General features: G+C 37.2%; 1 protein-coding gene across 6 annotated transcripts in view; it reads left to right on the top strand.

Annotated features, from left to right (window-relative positions):
- SENP6 (SUMO specific peptidase 6) overlaps positions 1–15,062 on the top strand; it is a 93,569-nt gene that overhangs the window by 61,860 nt on the left and 16,647 nt on the right. For all 6 annotated transcript variants that reach the window (XM_084889247.1, XM_084889249.1, XM_084889248.1 and 3 more), the window contains 4 exons: positions 842–951; positions 1,072–1,188; positions 12,037–12,159; positions 14,313–14,405. In XM_084889247.1, coding sequence (XP_084745373.1) covers positions 842–951; positions 1,072–1,188; positions 12,037–12,159; positions 14,313–14,405 — 443 coding nt within the window. The remainder of the gene's footprint in view (positions 1–841; positions 952–1,071; positions 1,189–12,036; positions 12,160–14,312; positions 14,406–15,062) is intronic.

Below are 15,062 nucleotides of genomic sequence, written 5' to 3' on the forward strand. Positions count from 1 at the left end.
TACATATACAGTTAAAGCTTGGGAAATGAAGAATACCTACCATTCTGACTCTCAACTTATATATTCTAGAATAAGTAATATAGTAGATAACTCTGAAGACATCTGAATGAAAGGCAGGATTGTAACACACAGTATAATGTTAAATAATACAAACATAACTTAAAATACTCTAAATTTGTCCCTTACCACAGCAACTGAATTTACTGACTTAATTTATTGAGAACATAAAAAACTTGCAACCTGGCTACACATTTGGAGATAGGGCTATCCAAGGCACAATCTTAGTAAAGTTGACAAGGCCTCGCCCAAAAAGTTGAGGAAAAGAACAGAATAAGGGGAATCTGTTCTCCTTCTTTTGAAAAATTATCTGCAGAAGATAGTTCTGGAGGAAACTAAAACAGCTAGAGCCATGAAGTAGCTGGGATGGGCTCAAATTTCAGTGGAAGGCTCTTCCTTTAACTCCTTGACTCTGGAGAACTGAAGCTCATTGTACTGTTTCCTCAGCCTCTGCTCCATATCCTATGGATTGCTTAGCCTTCCCTACTAGAAGAAAAAAATATATCTGTTCTTTGGATTTTACTAACAATCTAATTTAATATGGATATAGAAATTTCAGACAAAATACCAGAGATCATTGTTTCAAAAATTTAGAAGTATCAGTGTACCAGAAATAATAAATGAACCCTTGTTTTTTCCTGTTTCTTTTTAAAAAAACCATGCATACTTTTTAGATTCACATTTTTAATCCTTTTTAGTTAAAAAATTCTTGACTTGTGCTTGCTCTTTTTATTGAAAATTTTCCCAATTGACTTCGAACCGATCATTTAATTTCCTGTTCCAGGTGCCCATGGAATCTAGAGTACAGCTTAGAAGCAAACAATTTCAGTTTTTTGATGACGATGATGATGAAACTGGAGAGAGTCACACCATCTTTATGGGTCCTGTAGAAAAGTGAGAGAATTCCTTCACATTTACAACATTCTTAAATTTCTTCTCTGTTTTATTGCATTTCAGTTATATATACACACACAAATATTTGATAATCTACTTTTTAAAAATTTTTTATTCCAGGTTGATAGTATATCCACCACCTCCAGCTAAGGGAGGCATCTCCGTTACTAATGAGGACCTCCACTGTCTAAGTGAAGGAGAATTTTTAAATGATGTTATTATAGACTTTTATTTGAAGTAAGTTAACTTTCTGCTAACCTTTTAGCAACTCTTTAGCATTCTATAATGTGTATCTTTGTTTTCTGAGTCAAACTATTTGGGTTTTGATTGCCATCATTGCCATTTAGTGTGGGAAGTTATTTAATGTCTCTACCTGTGGTTCCTCATTTTTAAAATTATATTTAATAAGGTTGTAAGGATTAAATAAGATAATACATGTTAAGCACTAGCAAAAATATCTGGCATATGCAAAGTGTTTTTAAATGACAGCATATTATGTTGTTATTTTTGAAGTGTTCTAAGCCTTTAAAAAATTGTTACTACCCTAGGATAGATACTAAGTTTTTGAGCAAGCACAAAAGTATGATCTCACTCATTTCCTTCAGTAAATGTTCAAGTGCCAGCTTATATACTAAGTACTATGTTAGAAATTTTTTTTTATCATAGGGAACACAAAAACGGGATTGAAGTAATAATAGAAGATAAAGTAGAAAAAAGAATGTTTCATTACTTTAGAGATAGGGAAATATGAAGGACCAAGGAGCTTCCCTGGAAGAGATTACATCATGACCCAATATACACATGCATATACATGTATGTGCAGTGTGTTTATACATGTATAAATTTGTATGTGTTTACTGGTTTGTGATATAAAATGGTGTATATATGAAACAAAACAACTTAAATATCAGTGTGCTTAGAGCTTTACAATACTTTCTAGTTTACTCAAATGTATTTCATAATACAACAATTTTAGAAATCTGATTATTAAAAGTTGCTGAATGATTCTATAGCCTACTAATAGTTACAGTCCACATTGTTATAACTAGTGATAAGTATTGATGAGAGAAGTCATCAATAAGTGTGTTTTCTTAATATCATTTTGATAATCATTTTTATTATGGAAATCTAGATGAGAAATGATATAAAGAAATTTAATTAAAGTGATCTAAGAAGCCTAATTATGTCATTTTGTTTGAGGAAAAAGGAAATAATAAAATGTTTTAAGAGGTAGAGTTGTTTAGCAGGACTCTAAGCCTGATTGAATGCTTATTAAGGATAAAAATGGGTTTCGAATAACTCCTAGTTTTCTTTTTCTTTTTTTAATGTATTTTATTGATTATACACAGAGAGGAATTGAGAGGGACAGAGAGTTAGAAACGTCGATGAGAGAGATACATCAACCAGCTGCCTCTTGCACCACCACCCCACTGGGGATGTGCCTGCAACCAAGGTACGTGCCCTTGACCAGAATTGAACCCGGGACCCTTCAGTCCGCAGGCCGACGCTCTATCCACTGAGCCAAACCGGCTTCAGCAACTCCTAGTTTTCTGACTACAGAGACCTGCTAAATGATTTTGCCACTAACTGAAGCAGTGAATGCAGAAGCAGAATAGGTTTGGGTAGAAGAGGGGGAAATATCCCTTTTAGATGTCTGATACAGCAAAAGGAGAGTGCCAATAAACCATTGAATATATGGTTCTGAATGTCATTTGAGTTCAGGCTGGACATATAGTTAGGAGGCTTTACCTAACAAGTAGTATTTTAGTTAGGAAAATTGATCAAGCCCTGGCTGATTTGGTTCAGTGGATAGAGCAATGCTGTGGACTGAAGGGTCCCAGTTCAACTCCGGTCAAGGGCTCATTCCTCAATAGGGAGTGTGCAAGAGGCAGCCAACCAATGATTCTCTCCCATAATTGATGTTTCTATCTCTCCCTCTCCCTTCCTCTCTGAAATATTTGAAATAAATAAGTAGAAAACTGATCAAATTGTTTAGGTAGGGATTAAAAAATGAGAACAGGCTATAAGGACAGAACCTGGACAATAGAGTTAGATAGACAGGGAAGATAGAGGCTCCCGTGAATAAATTCGGAAGGTATTTGAGAAGTAAGAAGAAAAATCCAGAGAGTGTGATGTCATAAAATTGAAGGGAGGTAAACGCTTTAGAGCTGGATACATTTAGTATCAGCAGAGGTCGAGGCAGATGAAGGCTAAGAACAACTTTGAGGTCACAGTTACCCTAAGCTAATTAGGGTCCAGTAGACATCCAGACTTCACCCTAGTCCTTAGGAGGGCCGGGGGATAATGAGGTACTCCTCCCCATCCACTGGAGGTGGAACCAGTGGATGCCTTCCACCCCATCTAACAGTAACATGGAGCCCATCTACGTTAATGATGGCCTAGTGGAGAACCTAAAACTCCACCCCACCTGGAAGTAATGAGTTGGTGCCTGTTTTGAACACTGGTGCCAGGGAAAGCCTGCTAAAACACAAGAATTAAATAAGATCCACAGTCTTATAACACTCAAATGTCCAGATTTTAAAATTACTTGTCTCACCAAGAACCAGAAAGATTTTAAACTGGATAAGAAAGAACAGCCAATAGATAGTCAATACCAAGATTACACAGATATTAGAATTATCTGACAAATATTTTAAAGCACCCATCATATAATTTTTAATGAACAATTATGAACACATGTGAAACTTTGTAGAATGGAATAAACACAGGCCAAGTGTGTCTTATCTACAAAAAAACTTCGAAGATAATTACGTGTGTGTAAATGAAAAGGATGGAAGAAGATAGAGCATGCAAATATTAATAGAGAGCAGGAGTTAACTCTGTTAACATCAGATAAAGTAAACTTCTGAGCAAAGACAATTAATTAATTACTTGCCAGGGATAGAGCAGGACATTAAACAGTGATAAATGAGTGAATCCATCAAGAAGACCTAGCTGGCCCTGACCAGTTCTATTCTGGTCAAGGGCATGCACCTTGGTTGCATGCATATCCCCAGTAGGGAGTGTGCAGGAGGCAGCTGATTGATGTTTCTAACTCTCTATCCCTCTCCCTTCCTCTCTGTAAAAAAAAAAAAAAAAAAAAAAATCAATAAAATATATTTTTAAAAAGGAGAAGACCTCACTGTACTTAGTGGGCATATGCCATAAAACAGCTTCAAAATATGTGAAGCAAAATTGATAGATCTAAAACTGGTGGGGAATTTTTTTATACCAAGGGCCATTTAGATATTTATAACATCATTCAAGGGCCATACGAAATATCAAGTTAAAAATTAAGCTCCTGCCGAAACCGGTTTGGCTCAATGGATAGAGTGTCGGACTGCGGACTGAAAGGTCCCGGGTTCGATTCCGATCAAGGGCATGTACCTTGGTTGCGGGCACATCCCCAGTAGGGGGTGTGCAAGAGGCAGCTGATCAATGATTCTCTCTCATCGATGTTTCTAACTATCCCTCTCTCTCTTCCTCTCTGTAAAAAATCAATAAAATATATATATTTTTTAAATTAAGCTCCTATATTTGGTCAAACATTTAATTAACTCATCCCTAATGCCTTGGCAGGGCCAGACCAAATGATTTCATGGGCCTTACATGGCCTATTGGCTGGACATTCCTCACCCCTGATCTAAAAGGAGAAAGTGAAAAATTCACAAATATAGCTGGAGACTTTAATTCCCCTCTCTCAACAATTTGATAGAACAACTAGACAAAATCAAAAAGGATACAGAAGAATGCAACACCAGTAGGCTTTACCTAACATTAGGGGGTAATATTATACTCTATGTTAACTATACCCCCCTCATTATCAAAGATACCGTTTTTTTCTTTTGAAAAGTTAATGGTAATGGAATATGTTTCAGTAAGTTGTGTGTTACAGATTTGCTGACAAGAGAAACTGTCCTAGATTTTAAATGCCTAATTTTGCAGATGTAGCTCTTTTTGAGATCAGTCATCCAATGACAAGTTCAAACAAAGCTCTTAAGCAAAATCAAAAAATGTTATCTCATACCAATATCCAATAAGCATATGAAAATATCCTTGGCATTATTAGTCATTAAAGAAAATTCAAAACCAGAATGAGATGTCGCCTCACACCCATTAGGATGGCAACTGAAAACACACACACACACACACACACACACACACACAGAAAAATAATGTGGACAAATGGCACCCTGTGTAAAATGTTACAGCCAATATAGAAAATTGTATGGTGGTTCCTCAAAAAATTAAAAATAAATCTATCAAGTGATCTAACAATCCCATTTCCATGTGTATATCCAAAAGAATTGAGAGTAATGTTTCAAAGAGATTTTTGCACATCCATAGCACTATTCATAATAGTCAAGAGGTGGAAACAACCCAAACTGTCCATTGATGGATGGGTGATAAACAAAAAATAGCTCAGTTGATTGGAACGTTGTCCCATACACCAAAAGGTTGTGGGTTTGATTACCACTTGGCACATACCTGGATTTCGGGTTAGATACCTGGTCAGGGTGCGTACAGGAGACGGCCAATCAATGTTCCTCACATCAATGATTGATGTTTCTCTCTCTCTCATACATGCAACACACAAAATAACAAATAATGCATATTCTCAGGTGAGGGTTTAAATTAAAAAAAAAAGAAACCTGTCACATGCTACAACACGGGTGAATCTGGAAGGCATTATGAAACGTTAACTAAGCCAGTCACAAAAAGACAAGTACTATATATTTCCACTTAGATAATTTGTAGTCAAGTTCATAGAACATGAAAGTAAAAATGGTGGTTACCTGGAGCAAGGAATTGTTATTTATTGAGTATAGAGTTTCAGTTTGCAAGTTAAAAAAGATCTGTTTTACAACAATACTGAACACCACTGAACTGTACACTTAAAAATGGTTAAGATTGCACATTTTACGTATTTTTCCATAATTTAAAAAAAAGTTCTTTTTTTTTTTTCTTTATTGATTAAGGTATTACATATGTGTCCTTATCCCCCCATTGTCCCCCAACCTTACCCCCTACTCAAGCCCTCATCCCCCTGGTGTCTGTGTCCACTCGTTAGGCTTATATGCATGCATACAAGTCCTTTGGTTCATCTCTCTCCCTTACCCCCACCCGCCCCTATCTTCCCTCTGAGGTTTGAGCATCTGATGCTTCTCTTGTCTCTGGATCTGTTTTTGTTCATCAATTTATGTTGTTCATTATATTCCATAAATGAGTGAGATCATGTGTTATTTATCTTTCTCTGACTGACTTATTTCACTTCCCATAATGCTCTCTAGCGCCATCCATGCTGTTAAAAATGGTAGGATTACCTTCCTTTTTCACAGCAGTGTAGTGTTCCATTATGTAGATGTCAATTAGGTCAAGTTGTTTGATATTGGACTCATCTTTGTCCTTAACTGATTTTCTACATACCTATTCTATCAATTATTGAGAAGGTTGTTTATTTCCCGTTTTAATTATGGATTTGTCAGTTTCTCCTTTTAGATCTATCAGTTTTTGCCTTATGTATTTTGAAGCTCTGTTATTAGGCACATACATGTTTAAGTCTTCTCAGAAGTTGATCCCTTTGTTATGTAATGTCTCTTTATCTTTGATAATCTTCCTTGTTGTTAAATCCACTTTGTTCAAAATGAATGTAGCTATTTCAGCTTTCTTTCAGATTATGTTTACATGCTACCTATTTCTTTACTAGTCTACTTTTGACCTGCTTAAGTCTTTTTATTTAAAATGTTTCTGTTCTTGAAAGCTTATAGGTGGATTGAAAAACTAAGTGAAACTCCTAATATTTTGTTTATATTTTAGTTTATTCTATTTCATGCATATATACTATACTAGAGGTCTGGTGCATGAAATTCGTGCACAGGGGGAGTGAGGTGTCCCTTAGCCTGGCCTGCACCCTCTCCAATCTGGGACCCCTCAAGGGATGTCTGACTGCCCTCTCACAATCCAGGACTACTGGCTCCTAACTGCTTCTGCCTGCCAGCCTGATCACCCCCTAACCACTCCCATGCCAGCCTGATTGATGTCTAACTACTCCCCTGCCAGCCTGTTTGCCCCCAACTTCCCTCCTCTGCCAGCCTGATCACCCCTAACTGCTCTCTCCTGCAGGGTTGATCACCCCCAACTGCAATCCCTTGCAGACCTGGTGTTTTCCCAACTGCCCCCCCTTGCTTGCCTGATCACCCCCAACTGCCCTCCCTCCCCTGCTGGTCATCTTGTGGTGGCCATCTTGTGTCCACATGGGGGCAGGATCTTTGACCACATGAGGGCAGCTATCTTGATCTTGTGTGTTGGAGTAATATGGTCAATCTGCATATTACTCTTTTATTAGATAGGATAATTTACACTACAGTAAACATTTTATAGTAATTTGTTTATACTCTTGAAATTATTTATATTTTCAGGGGACCCCTTAACATTTTCTAGTTACACTTTAAAACAGATTTTTATACACCAAACTTAATTATCTACAAGTTCTATCTTTTCTTATGTAAATTGGTATTCCAAATAAAATTCTAACAAAAGCTGTGATTTTTTTAAAAAAATTGTATATAGGTGTCCAAAAAAATGTGTATACACTTTAACAGCTCATAGCACAATTTTGAAAATGAAATGTATTTTAATAAACACTGCCTTTATAAATTATTCAAAGTGTATGATTTATTTCAGAGAGGAAAGGAGAGGGAGATAGAAACATAAATGATAAGAGTCATTGATCAGCTGCCTCATGTACACCTTCCACTGGGGATTGAGCCCACAAACCTGGCATGTATTGTGGGCTCAATCCCCAGTGGGATTGAGCATCAACCTCTTGGTTCATAGGTCAATGCTCAACCACTGAACCAAAGTTGTGACATTCCTAAAAGTGAATTTTAAAAGGAAACTTTTTTTAAAACTTCACTATTAAAATCAGTTATTTGGCTGTTATCAAAGCTTTTCATTCTTTTCTAACTCTACGAGTTAGAAATAAACTTATAAAGTTTATCAGTATTATAAGAATTAAAAAGGCATTGCATCTAAAGAATGTTAATAAAATGCAGAGAAGAAAAGAATTACTTTAATAAAAAGTACTTTCAAAGACACATATTAATGGACTAGCAGAGTAACCTTAAAATAATCTTTTAACTTCATCCTATAGTTAAGTCATTATTTGATTGTTAGAATGTTCACTTTATGAAATGCCAAGTGGACAGCTTTACCATGACATTTGATATTTAAATAATTTATACAGAAAGAAAAAAATGTACCCAAATGGATGAAATTCCCACAAGATTTTTGTAATAAAATTTCCCTTTAATCTATACTAATAAAAGGGTAATATGCTCATAAGACTGGCAGACCTTCCAGACAAAGCCATGGTGGCAGGGCTGAGGCAGAGATGGTTAGGGGCGATCCAGCCAGGCGGGGAGGGCAGTTGGGGGTGATCAGGCTGGCGGTGGGGGAGAATAGGGGGCGAGTAGGCCGTGGGGGCGGGGGGGAGCAGTTGGGGGCAAGCAGGCCAGCAGGGGTCAGTTGCGGGTGAGCAGGCCAGCAGGGGTGGAAGTTGGAGGTGAGCAGGTTTGTAGGGCTGGGCAGTTGGGGGTGAGCAGGCCGGCAGGCAAAGTGGTTAGGAATGATCAGGCAGGCAGGAGAGTGGTTAGGAGCCAGTGGTCCCGGATTGTGAGAGGGATGTCCAACTGTCAGACATCCCCCAAGGGGTCTCAGATTGGAGAGGGTGCAGGCCCGGCTGAGGGACACCCCTCCCCTCGTGCATTAATTTCATGCACTAGGCCAATAGTTCTATAATAAGAGACATGGCTTTTCTAACTAAAGTTAATAGTTCTGACATATGTACATTGTACATTTAGGAAAGCTATATATAGTCACAGAAATACCAGTGGATGTATGCTACGTCAGAAAAACACTACAAAGCATGGATTTATTTACATATGAAGTTAGAGTCAGTTTTCTTAAACACACATAACTTTTTTAAGTTGAAGTATCTCCCTCTGTTTATTTGACTCACTTTTACAGAGCAGCCATTGAAGTTTGGGCTGGTGAAAGCTGCATGGTTCACCAATTATGATATAACCCCTAAATTCAAATCTAATTCACTACATGCTCTAATGTATGTTATTGTAAAATTCAGTGATTGATTTACATTGTCATGAGATGATTCACTGTCTTATAATTTCCTTTGTCATGGCACACTGAGTTACTCTAAAGCAAGAAATTTTTAATTGGATCCTTTTAATCAACTTGAGCTTCAAAATGATCGTGTTATGCTAAGGGACTTATCTCTAGGTGTGCCCTTGGGACATTTGCTGTTTCTGTGTAAGATTTCACAAGGCTTTTTTATTATCCTCATTTTAGTAAAATCCAAATGGTCATTAGCTTTATTTTGCATAGTTCCTTTGAGGATTTTAACATAAACAAATTTAATATATCATAATTTTTTTGTGATATCAAGGAACCATCGCTATTTGTTTTTGAGGTAGACCTAAAGAAGAAACAACTAAGGCAAGGGAGAATTGGAACCAATATATTGGGTCGGCAACTAAGTACTTGCGGGTTTCACACATGACTTCAGTTGAATTTTTAGGTTTGCAGACGTAGTACAAATGTAAAACACATTTTGTTATTTGATAGTTGGCTATTCAGCTGTTAATCAGTAAAAAAAGTTTTTTGATCTGTTTTGTAGTTTTCGTTTGGCGTTCGTTGAAAAATGGAAAATCAAAAGGAACATTTTCATTATATTTTGCTTTTTTATTTAAGCAAAGGGAAAAACGCATCGAAAGCTCATAAAAAGTTATGTGCTGTTTATGGTGACGAAGCCTTAAAAGAACGGCAGTGTCAAAATTGGTTTGCCAAATTTCGTTCTGGTGATTTTTCACTCAAAGATGAAAAACGCTCTGGTCGTCCAGTTGAAGTTGATGACGCCCTAATCAAAGCAATAATCAATTCGGACTGTCACAGTACAACACGTGAGATTGCAGAGAAGCTTCATGTATCACATACATGCATTGAAAATCACTTAAAACAACTTGGCTATGTTCAAAAACTCGATACATGGGTTCCTCACGAACTGAAAGAATCACAGTTAACGCAACGCATTAGCAGCTGCAATTTGCTAAAGAAACGTAATGAAAATGATCCATTTTTAAAACGACTGATAACTGGCGATGAAAAATGGGTTGTTTACAACAATATCAAGCGGAAAAGATCGTGGAGCAGGCCACGTGAACCAACTCAAACAACATCAAAAGCTGATATTCATCAAAAGAAGGTTTTGTTATCAGTTTGGTGGGATTACAAAGGAATTGTCTACTTTGAACTCTTACCACCCAACCGAACGATCAATTCTGATGTCTACATTGAACAACTAACGAAATTAAACAATGCAGTTGAAGAAAAGCGGCCCGAATTGACAAATCGAAAAGGTGTTGTATTCCATCATGACAATGCAAGGCCACACACATCTTTGGTCACTCGGCAAAAATTAATGGAGCTTGGTTGGGATGTTTTGCCACATCCACCATATAGTCCTGACCTTGCACCATCTGATTACTTTTTGTTTCGATCTTTACAAAACTCCTTGAATGGTAAAAATTTCAATAATGATGATGATGTCAAATCGTACCTGATTCAGTTTTTTGCTAATAAAAACCAGAAGTTTTTTGAACGTGGGATTATGATGCTGCCTGAAAGATGGCAAAAGGTCATTGATCAAAATGGGCAATACATTACAGAATAAAGTTATTTAGTTCCATGAAAAAATTGTCTTCGATTTTCTTTTTAAAATCCGCAATTACTTAGTTGCCGACCCAATAAAACCCCTTTAATAATTCATTTATTAAATGTTTGGCTCAGAGGATACAGCATTGGCCTGCCGACTAAAGGGTCCCAGGTTCAATTCAGTTAAGGGCATATACCTTGGTTGTGGGTAGATCCCCTGTAAGGGTATGCAGGAGGCAGCTGATCAATGTTTCTAACTCTATTCCTCTCCCTTCCTCTCTGTAAAAAAAATCAATAATATATATATATTTTTTAAATAATTAATTGTTGCCACCTTAACACTGAATAAGTTCTATTTATTTTCTGTTGTTTTTTAAAAAAGTAATATATGATTAGGTTTTTAAAATAAGCTATTTAAGCCGAAACCGGTTTGGCTCAGCGATGGAGCGTCGGTCTGCGGACTGAAGGGTCCCGGGTTCGATTCCGGTCGGGGGCATGTATGTTGGTTGCGGGCACATCCCCGGTGGGGGGTGTGCAGGGGGCAGCTGGTCGATGTTTCTCTCTCATCGACGTTTTTGGCTCTCTATCTCTCTCCCTTCCTCTCTGTAAAAAATCAATAAAATATATTTTAAAAATAAATAAATAAATAAAATAAGCTATTTAAAATAAGCAGTACATAAAAACAATAGGTATATTAAGATATAATACACATAATATACAATTCACTTGTTTAAGGTATGCAATTCAGTGGTTTTAGTATATTTAGACATTTGTGCAATCATCATCACAGGCAGTATTATAATATTTTCATCCACCCAAAGAGCCCCAATAACCATTAGCAGTGATTCCTCATTTTCCTTCAACTCTAGTTCCAGCTTTAGACAAGCACTAGCTTTTCTCTGTCTGAGGATTTGCATATTCTGAACATTTCATATACATGGAATTATACAACATGTGCTAATTTTTTTCACTTACGACAGTGTTTTTAAGATATCAGTGCTTTATTTCTTTTTGTTGTTCAATATATTTCATTGTATGGATATATATCACATTTTATTTTCCATTCGTTAGTTTATGAGCATTTCTGACATTTCCACTTTGTGGCTGTTAGAAATAATGTTATGAATGTTTATAAATGTTATATTAGATCTTTCAAATCACAGTGTTCCTCTCAAATATACTTTTCATTACTTGAGAATTATCTGGTAGTTATTATCTAGAATATGAAGTCAACTCTGCTTCTTTTAGTTGTAAGGAATAGAAATTGATGGTGGCTAAATAGATTACTCCTTGACTGTTGTTAGTGTGAGGTAAACTGCTGTATTCATTATATTGGAATTATTTTTTATAAAATAGATATTTGGTGCTGGAAAAACTGAAGAGAGAAGATGCTGACCGAATTCATATATTCAGTTCTTTTTTCTACAAACGCCTTAATCAGAGAGAGAGGAGAAATCCCAATGAAACAACTCATCTATCGTAAGTCAAGCTCTTTGAAAATATTGAACAGATGTAATAAGTTCTGAAATTTAACTTAGTGAAAACTCACTTATTTGTGCCCTGGCCAGTGTGGCATACCTGGTTGAGTTCTGCCATGCACCAAAAGGGTACCATGAACCAAAAAATCACCAGTTTGATTCCCAGTCAGGGCACATGCCTGGGTTGCTGGCTCAATCCTCCATAGGAGGCAGCTAATCAATATTTCTGTCTCTCCCCCTCTCCCTCAAACATCAATAAAAACATTTTTTTTTAAATCAGTTATTTGTATTGAGGCAACATAATTTGTTATTAACAAAATCATAATATTGGATTGTATCCAGTATAAAATGTGGATCAATATCCACAATATTCTAAAGCCTTAAGAATATGTAGAATTCATAAAGGTGTTAGGTGTAATATTTAGTATTTTCCCAATATGCCTGATGGTTTTTTAAAAATTGCTTGGATACTTATCAAATACTAGAGGGATGGTGCATGAAAATTCATGCACTGGAGAGGGGGTCCCTCAGCGTGGCCTGCCCCCTCTCACAGTCTGGGAGCCCTCAGGGGTGGGAGGCAACACCCCCATCACACCTCTGCTGCTGCCACTGCCGGCAGTGCAAGCCTCAACTGGCCCTGGCTACCTGAGCCTTTAGTAACCCTGGGCAGCTGGGCAGCCACCATCCAAGGCTTACCTGCACCTCGGGCCTGCCCTGGCAGCTGGGCAGCCGACATCCGAGGCTTGCCTGCACTTTGGGCTGGCCCTGAGAGGCTGGAGGTGACCGGGGGACTCTAGAGGCAAATGCGTGAAACAGCTAGACCTGCCCTGGTGGGTTTGAGGGGACTGGGCGCTGCCATCTTTGAGGGTGTGGCAATCATTTAGCATATTCCCCCTTTTAGATAGGATAGATTGCTTTTACCTAGATGTTCCACACTACCTAAGAAAGAAACCTGCGAATTTGTGCTTTTTGTTTTTATCCTCACCTGAGTGTATTTTTTCATTTATTTTAAAGAGAATGGGAGAGAGAAGGAGAGACAGAGAGAAATATCGATGTAAGAGAAACACATCAATTGGGCCGAAACCAGTTTGGCTCAGTGGATAGAGTGTCAGTCTGTGGACTGAAGGGTCCCAGGTTCGATTCCAGTCAAGGGCATATACATTGGTTGTGGGCACATCCCCGGTAGGGGGTGTGCAGTAGGCAGCTCGTTTATGTATCTCTCTCATCAGTGTTTCTAGCTTTCTATCCTTTTCCCTTCCTCTATTTAAAAAAAATCAATAAAATATATTTTTTTTAAAGAGGGGGGGGGGGGAGGGAGAAACACATCAATTGGTTGCCTCCTACACTCGCCCTAACCAGGGCCCAAGCCAGGGAGGAATCCGCAACCTAGGTATGTGTCCTTGATCAGAATCCAACCTGGTATCCTTTAATCCACAGGCCAACGCTCTATCCAGTGAGCAAAACTGGCTAGGGCAAGTTTGTACTTTCAATAAGTTCTTTGGATATTTCTTTTCAGATAAGTTAAGGAAATACTGTTCTACTTATAAGGCCTGTGTACTTTTGTTTATAATGCTCCATTTAGTGATTGCATCCAGCTCTAATACTTACTTAGTAAATTGATCAAAAGATACACATGAAGAGTTTGTTGTTGTTTTTGTTTTGTTAGTTTTTTTTATCATAAGTTCTGTTAAATGCTTGAATTGAAGGCTGGTGTGGAAAATACAAATTTATCCACTAGTTCAATTATTTTTAATTTTCATCTTTGAGTTGATGATAGTGATTGGTTTTGACCAGTGGTCGTAGTGTATTCTTCATCTACGGTAAGATAATGCTCACTTTTCTTGCTCTTTTTTTCTGCTGTTCTCATTGGTCATGGTCTGATTTGCTTCTCAATCTGATTACTTATGCCATTAATAAACCAATAATGGCACTGATTTACACTAGTATATAGTAGTAGGAATTAAATATCTCTTTTTTCCAGATTCAGTGATGGGCAGTTTCACACCTTTGTTTCATTTTCTTTCCCCAATTTGTTAAATCATCTTTTACAACTGTTCTGTTAACATCTTAATACTCATAATTTATAAATTTTACATATAAGCTGAAGCACTAGGAACATTTCAGAAACTTGATAGTCTATCTCTTGTCTTACAGAATACAGCAAAGGCGGCATGCGAGAGTAAAAACATGGACCCGACACGTAGATATTTTTGAGAAGGATTTTATTTTTGTACCCCTTAATGAAGCGTGAGTAAAAATTCCCTTTCTGTAAATGTGGCGATTTTTAGAAAATGTGTTTAAGATGTGGAGATTTCATCCTCTTTAAACCACTTGAAATTTCTTCTGTATATCTATACTTATATTTCTTTTTTAATGGTAATTGATGCAGCTTTCCAGTAAGTCATATAATATACTGAATTTTACAAATCCTAGATAAGATATTACTAATTTTTTTTTATTGGTCAATGTAGAATAATGTTAATTTTTAAAGTGGTGCTGCTTGTGGTCTAGCAAACATTGTATAGAAAAAGCTACTTTGCCCTAGCCGGTTTGGCTCAGCGGATAGAGTGTTGGTATATGGGCTGAATGATCCCGGGTTCGATTCTGGTCAAGACACATGTCTGGGTTGTGGGCTTGATCTCATCCCCAGTGCAGGGCGTACAGAAGGCAGCCAATCAACCATTATTTCTCATCATTAATGTTTCTATCTTCCTCTCTCTGAAATCAATAAAAATATGTTCAAAAAAAGAAAAGAAAAGGCTACTTTATACAGAAAGATAATTAGGTCCCATAGAAGAATTTGAATTCTTAGTTTAAAACACATTTAGGCTCTTAACCAAGAAAAAGAAGAAAAGGTGGCTAGCTGGATTTTTGTCATTTTCTCAAGTTGAAAGCCATGCTGAC

Source organism: Pipistrellus hanaki (assembly GCF_964339955.1).
Source record: "Pipistrellus hanaki genome assembly, chromosome: 7".
NCBI classification, from domain to species: Eukaryota; Metazoa; Chordata; class Mammalia; order Chiroptera; family Vespertilionidae; genus Pipistrellus; species Pipistrellus hanaki.